This window comes from Tetrahymena thermophila (assembly GCF_000189635.1).
Source record: "Tetrahymena thermophila SB210 genomic scaffold scf_8254582, whole genome shotgun sequence".
Lineage (NCBI taxonomy): Eukaryota > Ciliophora > Oligohymenophorea > Hymenostomatida > Tetrahymenidae > Tetrahymena > Tetrahymena thermophila.
The window spans coordinates 497,069-512,180 of NW_002476353.1; the positions used below are offsets into that span (position 1 = coordinate 497,069).

Here is a 15,112-nt window from a genome sequence, read left to right on the forward strand (position 1 = left end):
AATTAATACCATCTAAATATTCTGTATAAAGTACTTTATCACTACTTTTTACAGCGAGACATCTAAAAATTTATATGCCTCTGATTATAAAGTATCAGTAGCTTTCATTAAGTGTGTTGCTAAACTTTTAGGATAACTTAATTCTTTTATCAAAATAAGGCATATCAAATTATAAAAGAAATCATTTATGAAAATAAAATACCCGTTTTAAAACAGCACATAAAAAGTTTTACTTCTAATTTTTTAAACTTAAACCCTATGAAAATTCATTTTATTAATTTGATAAAATTAAAGTCTCTAATCATTTATATTATATATAGCATGTTAGAAAAATAATAAAAGTTATTTTTAAATTTTTAGAAATAAATATTATTATATATTTATTGACTGATTGATGATAGTGGACTCTCAAAATTAAGTTTAAAATTTATTTAATGAAAACAAACATAAGAATTATATGATAGCTTATTATTATTATTATTAATATTTCAGATTTCCTTATTTAAAAACCTTGAAAAAATATAATTCTTTTATAAAATAATTACATTTATTCAATCATTCATTTTAAAAACTTCTTCAAAATAAATTCTTTCTATTAGTTTGTTCATTTTTTTAAAGTAATTAGTATGCACTTTATCTATGATTTAAATTCTCAAGCTTTCATAAATAATAAGAATGTTATTCTTGTTTGTTAAAATAAAGTTAAAAAATCTTATTTTTCATGAAATTATAATAATTTACTATAAAAGACTATAAAATATTATTTAAATTCTTAGTGTAAGCGTTCAATTTAAACAAAAATGACAAGTTAAGACTTAATGATAAAAAAATTGTTAGCAGCTGTAGAAAGAATGAGTCTTTACTGAATAGATTATTTATTAGACTAGGCGATTACTATGATTAAATTAAAATATGACTAAGAATATACTGTCTATAAATATACTAAAATTAGTTTAAAAGAAACAATCAAAAAAATAAAGGATTAGAGCTCTTAGAAATGAATTGTTTTAATAAATCATTGTAGTCTTTATTGAGTATTTTATATTTGATTTTGATTTTCTTTATATAATTTTTAAATGCTTATTTCAATTTGATTCATTCACAAGACTTCACTTACTCATTAATATGATTAAAATAATTCAATGTAAAACAGTATTATTATTTGTCAAATTGATGTAAATTATTTATTATATTTTGCAGTTAGAAAAAGCTAAACACGCGTTCAATACAATAATTTAATTAGATCCTATTCATGTATTTATTCCCACTTGATGATTCTAAGATTTTATTTAATTTTTGTTTACTTTCTTTTCAATTCAATGCTGATTGCCTTTGCTATTTTTGAGTCACATCTTAATTCTTTTATAATTCGTTATTTGGTATTTATGCAATTTAACCATTGATCAAATCTTTTGAACAGAACATTTTGGTTTCCAAACAACTATGCGTTAGGCAAATGGTTCTATGATATAAAATATCATATTAATCGTGAATTATGCATTTTCACTTCTCTTTTTTTTATTTTGTATTTATAGCATATTTATTTTATACCTTTAATTTTACAGCATATACGTCAATCGAAGACTTAGTAATACCTAATTTTACATTATTCCTGATATTCTTTTATCATTTGGAAGAATCAAAAAATCTTATAAGATGTAATATTAATCATATATATTGTAAAAAGAGCTTTTCTGTAAAAAATAGTATTCTATTTTGTTTAAATTTGTGTAAAAATACCAATTTGTTTTTAAATCGTTTTCTTTTTGGTATACAGTAAAACTTATCATATTTCCATGCATTCTTAAGTGCTGCTATATAACAAAATACAATCTCTTTAAATTTTAATAATTTTTAAATTTACATTCCTGATAATTTTAACCTTCAAAATAATTCTTTAAAACAGTTTATGATATATTTTTGGTCATTGAAATCTTATAAAAGTGGTTATAAAAACATAAGGCAATCAATATTCACAATTTACAAGGTGTATTTTTAAGCACATACTTATGTTTTAAATCCTACTTTTAATTATCTTTAAACATTTTAGAAGGTTTTAGGTCACAGATGGGTTTATTATGAAGTAGATTTATTGGCTAACAATAGATGAATTTAGAAAAAAAAGCTAAAATTTAACTAACTTGAAAATTTACACTATCGTTAATCATGTTTAGAGTGATTGTTAAGATATAAACTTTAAAAAAGAATTTTAATAATCTTTTATTAAGTGTTATTTTTATTCTTTGAAATTTCAAATGAGTGAGTCATGATTAAATACACTTCAGAAAGCTATTTTCTGGTTGAAATTTAACTCAAAAGTTTGTAAAGTAAAATAATCAAAGTCATTTAATAAATAATGGACAAAAATTATATTAATCAAAAGATTTATCTTTCTAAAAGAATTTACTATTAAATTTATTTTACATATTTAATTTAAATTATCTTTTATTTTATTTTACATTATAACCACTCATTTTAAAGTTAATTTAGTCTCTACCGGATAGCCAATATTTCTTCACTCCCTCTGTATTAAATTAATTAATGCAATAAAAATTACTTCTAAAGTTTCCTTTAACAGTCACATAAATGCTCTTTCCCTTGCATAAAATCACATCTGAGTATATTTTAATTGTTTTAACACCAATATATCTAGATAAAATTAGAGTCAATATTTAATATTTTCGGTATATGCAATAAAACTTTCTGATGCTTAAGGTCTTTATAAAGACTTTATGATTTTTTTATTTTTAGCTTTTAATAATTCTTTTATTAGCAACTAATTTAATTCATTGATTAATATAAACCAATTAATTACCCTTTATAAACCTCACTAATAAATTTATAACTTTATTTTTATTTATAAATTTCATTTTATCATTTTTACTAAAATGGTATATTCTAAATTTTTTTAAGAGGATGAGAGTAGGTATTATCAATACATTTATTCATTCTTAATATTTATTGTTTGTGTGTTTTGAGTTAAAGATAAAATTTTGATGTTTGTTTAAAACATATAAATCGAAAAATAAGTTTGGTATACAAAGTATATAAGTTTAAACTAAAATTCACAAATGAAATATTTAATATAAGAATTATTTATCTATTTATTACAGGTTTTATAAATTATAAATATTTATTTACTCAGTCAATCACGCTTTAACTTTTTTTAAGGATTTTATTCTATTTTATCGTCTTTAACATTGTGAGATTTTTTAGAATTTATATTATTTGATGCATTGCTAGTGCTTTATTTATTACTTGATTGTGAAGATTACTATGATTACTTCTATTAGGTTTCTTGCTTACTTTCTTATGATAAAGGCTCTGGCACAATTACATTTGGTAATCTTTTAATTTTTATTTTATCATCTTCTTCATCTTCTGATTCTAAGTCTATCAAAATAGGTGCTTGTTATACTTTTTTATCTACTTTTACACCATAATTTAATAGAGAATTTTATTTTAAGCCATTTGTTTTACTATTAGTATTATTATTTTTAGAAGAAGAAGAGTTTTGTGGATCTTTAATTTTTTAAGTTTGTTGGACTTAGTTAGATTGTTAATTACTAGACTTTTAGATAGTACTTTATTATTTAGCTTAAGATTCTTAGCTATTTTTAGCAGAATTTATATTTTTACTATCTTTGTTATTGTTGCTATTTTATTATGGCTTTGGCTAGCTATCTGTAACTATAATTTCTGTATTCAATTATTATTATTACTGTTGTTGTTGTTATTGTTGATTAGCTTTTTCTTTTTCAGCCTTTTACTATTCGAGTAATTATTGTTACTATTTCTATTATTCCTTTTTGAGTTCTTGCTCTCTTTACTTCTCTTCCTACTCTTACTTTAATTTTAGCTTTTTAGCTTCAATTTAAACAATAAAATCTTTCTCCTTTTCTACTACTTTTAATAGACTCTAAAGTCTTTTATTTAACTCGTATTCACTTCTGCTTCTGTAAGTTTAATAAAATATATTTAAATTAAATAAAATTTTTTTTTAATTTACTTGAAAAAGTGATCAAATTAAAACATAGGATTAGTTTTTATTTCTTTTATGATGACAGGCCAATTGCAGTACCCCATTTGATAACTAGCATAAATTAAAAATTTATCATTTTCAGTTGTGTAGAATTTAGATTTAGATTTATTGTAAATGGCTGAATTGAATTCAAACTCTTCTTTAACATTTTGATAAATTTTGCATCTCTCTTTTAACTAAAAATTTGAAGAAATAAATATTTTTATTTGAAAAAGCTCATAAAATGAATGAATATTATTTACTAAGTCTGACATCACTAATTTCTACTTAAGAATTTACTCTCCTCTTTCAATGTTCTTAATGATTTTATCTTTTTCACTGATTGTGTCGATTCTTTCCCAAAAGGCTTTGCTATATTAGCTAACTTCTTCTTCTGTTTTTGTCTTGATGTGCTATTTATGTTTAAAATAAAATTATTTTAACTTTTATAGCAACAACAACTTTTGAAAAAATTACCTCAGCTATTTCTTTGTAGGCAGTCTTTCCAAATCTTTCACATCCTTGAATGAAACTGAGATATTCTTGTTTCAACCAAGTAGGAAAACCTGTAGCCCAATATTAATCCTTTAGTTTGTTTTCTTTGGGAGTAAGCCCATTTTCTTCAATTGAATTTTCTTCCTCTTTTTCAGCTTTTTTAGCTCTGTTGCTCATGCATTTAAAATCTTCTTCCTTTTGAAGTAATTCTTAAAGTTTTTCTCTTTCTACAAACAATTAATGTTCTGGTAATTTAATTATTTTAGCAGCCTTAGGCATAGGAGCAGTTGCCATCATATGTGAAAACTATGCATTGATATTGTAATTCATAGTCTTCTTTTCTCTACGAGATCTTAATTCACTAGCTAACTCACGGGCTAACTATTCATCTAAGGCTTCCTATTAAATATTTCAGAATATATTTAATATCTCATTTTAAAAGTAATTTTACTTTATCTTCTTTTGTTTTGTCATTATCGTGGTTCTTTTACAAGAAATCATAAATATTGATAGAGCTAAGAGATAATTCTCCCACTTATTCATTAGATTTCTTGAATTTTTCATCAATGGTTTTATTATGGTCTTTGGTTTTTTACTCACCTCTCTACAGAAGAATGTCAATATCTATAAATATTAATTATATTATCATTTTTACTTTAACTTTGGGAATAATTTTTACCCTCATCTGTGTATGTTCCCCCTTTGGATTTGAAAATAGCAGAAGCTCCAAATTAAATCATATCCTTAATTTCGTCTCTTGAGAGAACACGATTCTTTTAAGCAAGTCTACCCTACTGAATAATCAATTGATCCCATTTTAATTTAATTGTTTATCTTTCGATAATTTTTTCTTCAATTGTATTTTCAGATATTAATCTATAAACGTTAACGATATTCTTTTAACCTATTCTGTGAGCTCTGTCCATGGCTAATTTAATTTAAAAATCATTAATTGTTTGTTTGTTTTTTTGAAATAAAATCTTTACCCTATAAATCCATTTATGGATTCCAATCAGAATCATATAAAACAACTGTATCTGCTGTAGCTAAGTTGATACCTAAACCACCTGCTCTTGTACTCAAAAGGAAAATATATTTAGTTGAGTCTTCTTTTACAAAATCACTAATTTAATTATCTCTATCAGTCATATCTGTATTACCGTCGATACGGCAATATTTAAACTGTCTGTAGTTACAATAATCCTCTAATATATCTATTATTTTCATAAGTAACAAAGAAAGATATTAAAATTTAAACATTTATTAAAATTTACCTAAAACCATAGTCATTTAAGAGAAAATAAGCACTTAATGCTTTCCATTTTTTAGTTTTTGTAACAATTTATCTAAGACCCTATTTAGGAAATAAATTTTGATTAAATGGAATCAATTATTTATTAAATATTTTAATTACATCATTTTACCACAATTAGTAATAATGTGCTCACCTAGAGGTGGGAGCCCTTCTTCTTCTATTCCTTCAAACAAATAAGGATGATTGCAAACTTTTCTAAGTTGCATTAAGATATTAAGATAGAATTTCTTATCATCCTCAGATCCTGTTATACTTTTCTTAGGAGATAGGAGATTTCTATATATATTTAATTGTGATTCAGTCAAACCTACATATAAATGGATTTCCTTTTTAGGAGGAAGTGTTTGCATAACTTCAGATTTAGTTCTACGCATCATAAATGGTTTCAAAATTCTATGAAGCTGAGATATCATTTCAATATTCTTTGTGTCATTTTCTTCGTTATTATTTTTGCCACTCACTAAAATGAAATTTATAAATAAGCTTGATTTAAATTTTAAAACAATATCTTACAATTGTTAGCACTGAACCATTCATCAAAAATCTCACTTGAGCTGAATAAATCTGGCAATAAAAAGTTGAGCAAACTCCACAATTCGTGAAGGTTGTTTTAGAGGGGAGTACCAGTGAGCAATATTTTATAATTAGTTTTAAACACTATTTGAATGTAAGAATAATTAATATCAAAATTTGAGATTATAAATGAATGAAATATACTTCTTAAAATCAAAGCAGTTTAACTCTCTTCGTTTTTAATCTTGTGAGCTTCATCAATAATAATATATTAGAAATTTATTTTTTTCAAATATTTTTAGCAAAGCTTTGCTCCTTCAAAACTTGTTAAACAAACATCAAATTTGCTATTAGCGATATAATTTTACAAAATTTCTTCTCTCTATAATAAACAATAATGTAAATTGAGTATCATTATTAACTTTTTTAAAAATTTTTACTTCATCTTTTGTTGCAATTAATTTGATTGTTCTGCAGCAAGGCAACCATTTCTGAAATTCGTTAAACCAATTACCTAAAGTACTCTTAGGAGCTATAATTAAATGTGGACCTTTATTTTAAATAGTTTTAATTGCATATTTTTTCACACAATGTCAATATTTACCATTTATTTTTTTAAATTCTTTCAGGAAACCTATTAAAGAGATAGATTAAATTGTTTTACCAAGACCCATATCATCGGCTAATATACCATTTAAACCAGTTTCATATAAACTGATCATCCAATTAAGACCAATCATTTGATAATCTTTTAATTTTCCTCCCTTTAATATTTTTGGCTAGCTTGTTAGTATGGTAGGCAAGTTATCATCCTCTTCTTCTTCCTCTTTAATAAGCTACTCTTCTTCTTCTTTCTCTTCCTAATATTACCCTCTTCTTTTTTGAACAACTTGCTTTTTATTCCTAAAAATATTTTATAATGATGAAATTACTCATTTTATTTTTGTGAAATACTTAAAATATTTTGATAATTGCTAAGCTTTTATAAAGCATTTTTAAAATATTTGTTTATATTTACTTTTTCTATTAATGTCTTGAAACTAAAAAACTTGCATATTATTCAGCTTTCAGCAGAAGAGTTTTCATTTTCTTCTCAACATCGCTTATCTAAATTTATTAAAAAAATAATTTTTTATTCAAAAATATGACTTTCTCTCACATTTCTTTTTTTAAAATATATCGTTAATTGATTGTTACCTCCTCTTGCTATGGATTTTCATCGTCGTTGCTTATTTATTTCAGATATTTTTATTGCTAACTCTTCCTACCCTATATTTTTTCTACTTCATGGACATCATCTTCTTCATCCATGACATCCTCAAATCCTCTGGATTTTTCGTTAGTTTCATCAGCCATTTTACTATTATCTTGTTCGTTTATGCTGTTTAATTGGTGCGCTATTTTATTTTAACTTATTTTCTCCCTCTTAATTTATGTTTTTAGCTAATTAAATATATTTATTATTGCGCCAAAAATAGGAGCTATTTTATACAAGTTAGTTCTATCAATCTTTTTTTTAAAAGAAACTTATGATATAAGTTTTAATATATCTTCTCATTTTAATTAAATCTTATATTTTTATTTAATTTTTACATTTAAAGATTGATTATCTTTAACTTCTAAATTTAATTTTTAAATTAATCAACAAGCTAATTTATTAATTTTAATTAAATTAACTGAAAAATAAATTATAAAAAATATTTTAAATTAAATTTAGAAAAACGATTTTGAAACAATTTACTTACCTTGTAGACTAATTACTAAATAAATCAAAATCAAATTATATTTTTTACTGAAAAATAAATTATTAACTAATATGAGTAAATGAATGTCATTAAATATATCAAGAGTCAATGCAAAAAAAAAAAAAATATTTCAATTCAATTTGATTTAAAAGAATCTTGGCAATAAATCAAATAAAAATTTAAAATTTGATATGCGAGTATTGCTATTATCAATAATTATTCGTATTTAAAAACAAAAATTCAAAAAAAACTTTGTTTTTAGTTGAGATACTTGAAAAACAATTAAAAAATAATCAAGTTTAATAAGCATACAAACTTATAAAGAAAATAAAAGTATATTTTAGAAATGGCTGAGTACTAACCTTCATACAGAAAGATAGATTTAAATAAAAATGGAAACAGCAATAATTTATTTAGTAAAGTGAACACAAGTTCTGTCCAGAATCTTAACTAATCAACTACAGAAATCAATACTAATTAAATTATGAATAGCAACAATAATAATATATTTGGGACATATTAGCCTAGCAAATTTGAATTAAATACAGGAGTATCTTTTATGAATGATCCAAGTAAAGTTCTCATTCTTCAATATTATAAAATGAATTAGCCTTTTTGATTTATCAATTTATATGTAAAACTTTATAAATAGGTGTTAAGGGTGGTGACATTTTTGAAAATTAAATACCAATAAAAATTAGATAGTCAGGGAAAGAAGATATGCAAACAATATTGAACCTTAAAATATTTACTAGTAGCAAAGGAAACAATTAAGGACAAGTATTAAGATTAGAATTAACAGATGAAAATAATCAGTAATTTTGACTATTTAAAATGCAATCAATAACTAATTTGTTTATTTGTTTTTAAACAATTAGCCTCTTCTTATTTCTTATGGAATTAAATGAAACTGAGTTTTTGCACGTCAAAAAGGAATAAAATTTGCATGTGGATTTTTTCTCTTTCCCTTAGCAATTTGCAGAAAGAGTTGAACTGTGTTTGACTTAAGATTTAGACAGCAAAGTTTAGTAATTACTTTTAAAAATGATATTAAATCACGTTGAAAAATTCAAAAACAATAATATATTGTTTATGATTTGATTTAAAAGATTTTTGCTATTATATCATAAATATCATAAAATGTTTTAAAAATAGATTTTTCTGCATGCTTGATATCAAAAATAACAGCGAAGCTGATTTTAACATTGTAGAAATGAACCATTTCAAGTCTCTTATACATTTATCATTAAAATTAAGACAGGCTAATGATGAAATCTTAAAAAATTTTATTGCAAAAAAATTATAAATCTAAAAAATGGAAAATGAATAATTGAGATGCTAAAACTCGAGATTAGAAGAAGGTAAATTTATTTGATTTATGTTTAAGTAAAGTTTAAATTAAAATAAATTTACTAAAAGAATTAAACCAAAAATCTATGGATGTTAGAATAAACTCTGACGAGCTTAAAAAATTGTAAGATGAGAAAAGAAGGATTATTGAGGAAATTAAATTAGATGAGTAAAGTAAATTTTAAAAAGCTAAAGAAGAGTATTTAATGAAAGAAGAAAAAATAAGAAGATAATATGAATAAAGTAAATTAGAAAACGATTAGGTAACATTTATTGATATCAATGAATATTAGAGTTTTGATTATAATAAATGAATTTATAAAAATAGAAATATAGAGAAGATATTGAATTATATCAAGATAAATATGAAAAATCTCTTAATAAATGTCAAGATCTTCAAGAAAAACTTACTGAATTACAAGCTTTATTGAAGGAATTTTAATCTAAGACAGCCACACTAGAAAAAGAATCTACTATGAATAGGAGAGAAATAGAAGAACTCAGAGTTCAAAATAGGGAATTAAATGAAATCAGATTTAAACAAGAAAAAAAAATTACAGAATTATCCTTTGTCAACTAGGGTATGACAAAATAAATAGAAGACAAAGAAAATCTCTTAGTGAATAATAAAGATTTAGTTGAGAATTTTAATAACCAGAAAGTAAGTTTTTAAACATATTGCTCAAAATGATAAAGTATTAATTTTAAATTTAAGGATTTATTGAAGCAACAATGCGATGAATACAGGAATTAAATATTAAAATTGGAATAGAAATTAGATTTATGCAGTGAAGAAATCAACAAAGGAAATAAAATTATTGAAAAATTATAAGAAGAACTATAAAAATCCAAGAACAAAATAAAAATGAAAAACTAGATGGTGCTTAAATAAGAATAATTCTTGGAAGAAATAAGACAAAAAAATGATGAATTAGGAAATGAAATCCTTAGAAGTAAAATCAGCTTATTTATTAATAAGTTATTATTTTTTATGAGAACTGCTCAATCAACTAAAATCTGATTTAAATTTAGATTAAAAATTATTCACTAAATAAAATCAGATTTAAATTAATATTTTGAACTATTTCTAATAATTTAGAATTAATTTAAAATTTTTTTTAAAGCAATTCTTTGAAAAAACTTATTTTAAATATTTTGTTTAAAATTAATTTAGAGGAGAGAGAAATAAATAACAAAGATCTCAAAATAAAAGAGCAAGAAACATAAATCAATGATTATAAAGAGAAGTTGCAAGAGAGCTGTAAAACTATAGAGAGCAGTCAATCAAGTAAGCTTACCTTTTTAATTTTATTGTTGTTTAAATGAATTTTTAATGTAAATAGTGATTTAATATTTGAATAAGTAATTAAATGAAGGAGGAATTAAAACAAGCATGATTTCTACAACTGCTAAACCTTATTTCTCCTCTAATTATGAAAGCGTAAGAAAATTTATTCATTTAATATTTGCTTATTTGAATTCAAAAAATTAAATTAGAAATATGCTACCACTAATTACGCATCTAACACAGCAGGAATTACTAGGAAATACTCATATCTTGACTTAAACACAGAAAGTTCTTAATAAAATGCTAACGGAGTTACAACACCTTATAGCTTAGCTAAAGATAGTTAAACAGCAGGATTAAATCCTACATTTGGAGGCACTACAAATTATAATACAGTATAAAATAAACCCTCATATACACCAACTAGCTAAAGCACTAATCCTAATGGTATTTATTATCTTTATAATTTAAAATATTTAATATATTTTTAATTATTTAAAAAAACAGATTTGGTGTTTACTAGTAAATAATCAAACTATAATAACTACAGCGCAATAAATACTTAAAATTAATCTAGTACAATCAACTACAACAATAATAGTAGTAATTATTTACCTAATTTATCTAAGTAGCTAAGTAGTTCTAATAATCCTAATAACTATTCTGATCTTGTTTCATATAATCCTAATAGCACAAATAATAACAATAACATTTCTCAATAATCCTTTACTTAGTCTGGATAATCTTAAAATTTATAAAAATATGAAAAGATATCCAAAGTAATTTTTTTTTCAGCTTTAATTTAAAATTTCATCTTATTTTAATTTAAAAGGAAGAAGAAAACGGAGATGATCAAGATTTCAGTTAAAAATATCTATTTAATAATAAAAATAGCAATATAAACGATTAAAAAAAAAATAACTTCTTCTAAGAAGATTAAGCAGACGAACCATAGAGAGTCACCCCAATAAAATACCGCTAACCAAAAAATCCAAATTAAAACTGATTATTAAATAAACAAACAAACAACTTTACATTTAATATATTTTGTATAATTATTTTAACAAAGTCAACAATTCCAAAAAAATAAAAATTTCTTCATCTTAAAAGATATTTATTTATTCATTCATTCAAAAATTGCATGTTTATGCAAACATAAATTTTCAGTTTTTATTAATTTATATTGATTGATTTAGATAGTAAATAAAACTTGTATTATTGATTTGATATTATATGATGAATTATAATTAGATTTAGTTAAATATATGAATGTTGTTTGCTATTTTTTGGCAGTTTTTAGTGAGTTTGTAATATTTTTTAATTTTATCATTAATTTTTAATGTTTATATATGATTTTAATTGAAGATATATTTTTATTTTAGTTTAATATACAATTTAGTTAGTTAGTTAATAAGTTATAAGCTTGAGATGGTTTGCGTTTAAATATAGTATTAAAGGAAAGAGTAATGTTTTATCTTAAAAAGAGAGTAGATCGAGAGGGTTTTTTTTATTTGTAAAATAACTTTGAAAACTATTAAAAAAAGAATTTTGGTGTTTGTTGAGGTTTTTAAAGATGGTTTTTTGATATTCTTAAAAGAAATGTAAGAACAGTCTTATATATCATTAAATACTAGTCAAGTTGTGTTGATGCTGCTATAAGTGAATCATGCATTTATCATTTATTCGACTATTATTTTGCTAATAACTTAAAAAACTTTTAGCATATTTGCAAATGGAGCTTAAAAAAATTATTTTAATGATATATATTATATTCAGACATTATCTTTTATCCATTTTTATTATTTAATTTCTTTTTTTCTTATCTTTTTTTTTTTTTCTTAATTTGTTTTGCAAAAATAAGAAATTGAAATATTAATCAAATTCTTTGTTTTTAATAATTGATTGGATCTGTCAGTTAAACTTTTAGGAACTAATTTAATTAATTTTCAACATATTTGAAAAAAAAATAAATAATAAAAAACAAGAAAATTAAAAATAAATTTGTTATAAAGACAAAAGATAGTAAAAAATAGCAAAGAATCCATTTTTTAAATATAAGACTTTCAAGTTTTTTAAAATCAATGAATTAAGTTTTTAAAGCTCCATAAAAAAAAAAATTATAATCTATTACATAAATCATGCCATTTATTTGGAATGTTATGATAAAGTAAGCAAACAAATTATATATGAAATAGATTGATTCTTCAAGATCATTCATTCATATATCGTAATAGATTAATTATACATTTCGAATTTAAGTTTTTGCAAAGAAAGATCGTACTCACCTATCCACTAACCCACTTATGATTGTCTTATATATTAAATTAATGAAGATATCTTTAAGTTAGTTTTATCAAAATTCTACTTTTAAAATACACGGATAGCATCCAAGATTCTTTATTAGTCTTATTCTAAATTATCCTATTTAAAAATTATTTATTATCAAATATCTTCTATCTCTATTTAAAAAGAATAAAAATAAAAACTAATAAATAATAAAAAATAAAAAATGAAAATAAAAAGTACTAATTCAGCAGCCATATTCTGGCAAAAATTAAATAAAATAAATTATTATATTTATCTTGGCTCTCTACATTAAGATTAAGTAGTATCAAGCATAAATGTTTTAATAAAAATTAAGTTCATCAAATATTTATAAAAATAAAATTTTTATCTGTTTCTATAGTTGAAATATATAGCACTTCCAGGTATTAAATTCTTATGGATGTGGAAAAGTAAGAATTTAATTCCTGGATTAGCTTAAATTTAAAGTAGATTAATTAAATAAATAATTTTATTTTGATTATAAAATATTTGTAATATCAATTTTTTAAATTAAATATGTAATTTCAAATATTCTATTTTTAATTTTTAATATATTTTTATTTTATAATATTATATGCTTTAATTATTTTAAAACGAAATATTTATTATTTTATCATCAAATAATTTCACTTTTAGAAAATTCAAAAGAAATTAAAAATAAAGAAAGAAGAAGAAAAAGAAATTACAGAAGGATAAAAAATTCTAAAAGATACAGAAAATTAATTAAATATTTAAAAAAAACAAATAAAAATAGAAGAAAAATAAAAGACAAAATTTAAAAATCAAATTAAAAGAAATTAACAGAACAAACAAACACATATAAGGAATTAAAAATAAATCTATCAATTACCCTCTAAAAGCAGCCCCATAAATTAAAAACAAATTTAGCAGTTCCTGGTTTTATTTTTACAAACTCAACTGGGTACTTACATATATCCAATCAGGGGTATTTTAAAACTAGGAATGGCTATATTCACTAAAATAAAATTTGGATGAATAAAAATTAAAATAAAAAATTTCCTTTATGTCAAATTGTTTATCATATTGTAATAAATTAATAAACTAATTAAAAATTTAAAAGTATTTGTCTTAAATAAAATAAAAGTGTTTTAATTATTATTAAAATAAAAATATTTATCTTTATTAAAATAAAAGTATTTTATCTTTATTAGAACAAAATATAATAAAAGTATTTTTTTAAATAATTTATTATGATTAAAATATTAGGAATTCACTTATAAAAAAATAAATAAATATATATGATAAAAATAAAAAATAAAATCTCTCATAAAAAAAGAAAAACAATGTTAAATATTAAAAAATAAATTAACACTGATTATTATGATGATTCAGAATATGAATAATATGTGATTAATATCTACAGATGCTATTCTAAAATTTAATAATCAGGCAATATTTTAGATCATGCTTTTGTTGTATTACAAACAAATACAAGCTTTTGGAAATTAGAAATAGGTGGAAATAAAAATAGAGTTTGTTTAGTTTATGAAAAAATAGAATCATCATTTGAAAAATTCTTTGGTAGTTATAAAGCAGATAATATAAAAAAAGTTTAAATCAAAGAAATAATAAGATAATCTTAAGGATACATTGAAAAAAATCCATATAATTTTGTTTTTTAGAATTGCTATGATTTTGTAAAATTCATAATGGAAAATTTTACAGAAGATATAACAAATACTTATGGATTATAATTACAAGAATTCAAATAATATCTTAAAGTACCATTAGTAATACTTAAAAAAGTATTAGATTGACTTGGAAAGCAAAATAATAACGTAAAAATAGATATATACTTATCATTAGATAAATAAAGTTTATTTATAAAATTATCAAAAATTTATTAAGAATTAATAAAATATTTTGCTTTATATTTTTTAATGTTTTATTGTTTGTTTATTAAAAAAAAAGATTTGTTTTTTTATGAATTATTAATTTTCACTAATCATACATCTGACTTAAGTTACCTTATTTATCTTAATAAATTTACTTACTTTACATATATTATATTTCCTGATAAGCCAACTCGAAATTCCAAC

The 15,112-nt window shown here is 21.9% G+C and overlaps 4 protein-coding genes across 4 annotated transcripts; 2 read left to right on the forward strand and 2 right to left on the reverse strand. All coding sequences in view use genetic code 6, as the record gives it.

Annotated features, from left to right (window-relative positions):
- Positions 1-1,311: 1,311 nt before the first annotated feature.
- TTHERM_000137609 (hypothetical protein) lies at positions 1,312-1,928 on the reverse strand (the record flags this gene model as incomplete). Its single annotated transcript, XM_012798512.1, has 3 exons — positions 1,312-1,462; positions 1,606-1,648; positions 1,865-1,928. 3 exons carry the CDS (start codon positions 1,926-1,928, stop codon positions 1,312-1,314), a joined length of 258 nt encoding a protein of 85 aa, XP_012653966.1.
- A 1,217-nt stretch (positions 1,929-3,145) lies between these two features.
- On the reverse strand, positions 3,146-7,700 carry TTHERM_00137610 (SNF2 family amine-terminal protein; the record flags this gene model as incomplete). Its single annotated transcript, XM_001019743.2, has 15 exons — positions 3,146-3,956; positions 4,010-4,218; positions 4,285-4,434; positions 4,499-4,915; positions 4,968-5,140; positions 5,196-5,444; positions 5,503-5,730; positions 5,791-5,870; positions 5,931-6,291; positions 6,345-6,488; positions 6,549-6,726; positions 6,785-6,894; positions 6,949-7,247; positions 7,363-7,451; positions 7,542-7,700. 15 exons carry the CDS (start codon positions 7,698-7,700, stop codon positions 3,146-3,148), a joined length of 3,657 nt encoding a protein of 1,218 aa, XP_001019743.2.
- A 735-nt stretch (positions 7,701-8,435) lies between these two features.
- On the forward strand, positions 8,436-11,733 carry TTHERM_00137600 (spindle assembly abnormal-like protein, putative; the record flags this gene model as incomplete). The annotated part of the gene is made up of 12 exons (XM_001019742.1): positions 8,436-8,661; positions 8,742-8,904; positions 8,968-9,117; positions 9,245-9,450; positions 9,509-9,702; positions 9,768-10,100; positions 10,155-10,392; positions 10,614-10,727; positions 10,783-10,880; positions 10,937-11,174; positions 11,235-11,506; positions 11,560-11,733. The coding sequence occupies 12 exons, from the start codon at positions 8,436-8,438 to the stop codon at positions 11,731-11,733; spliced, it is 2,406 nt and encodes an 801-aa protein (XP_001019742.1).
- Positions 11,734-13,647: 1,914 nt separating this feature from the next.
- Positions 13,648-15,025, forward strand: TTHERM_00137590 (transmembrane protein, putative). The gene has a single exon (XM_001019741.3). The coding sequence runs from the start codon at positions 14,045-14,047 to the stop codon at positions 14,828-14,830; it is 786 nt and encodes a 261-aa protein (XP_001019741.2). The 5' UTR covers positions 13,648-14,044; the 3' UTR covers positions 14,831-15,025.
- The last annotated feature ends 87 nt before the right edge of the window (positions 15,026-15,112 follow it).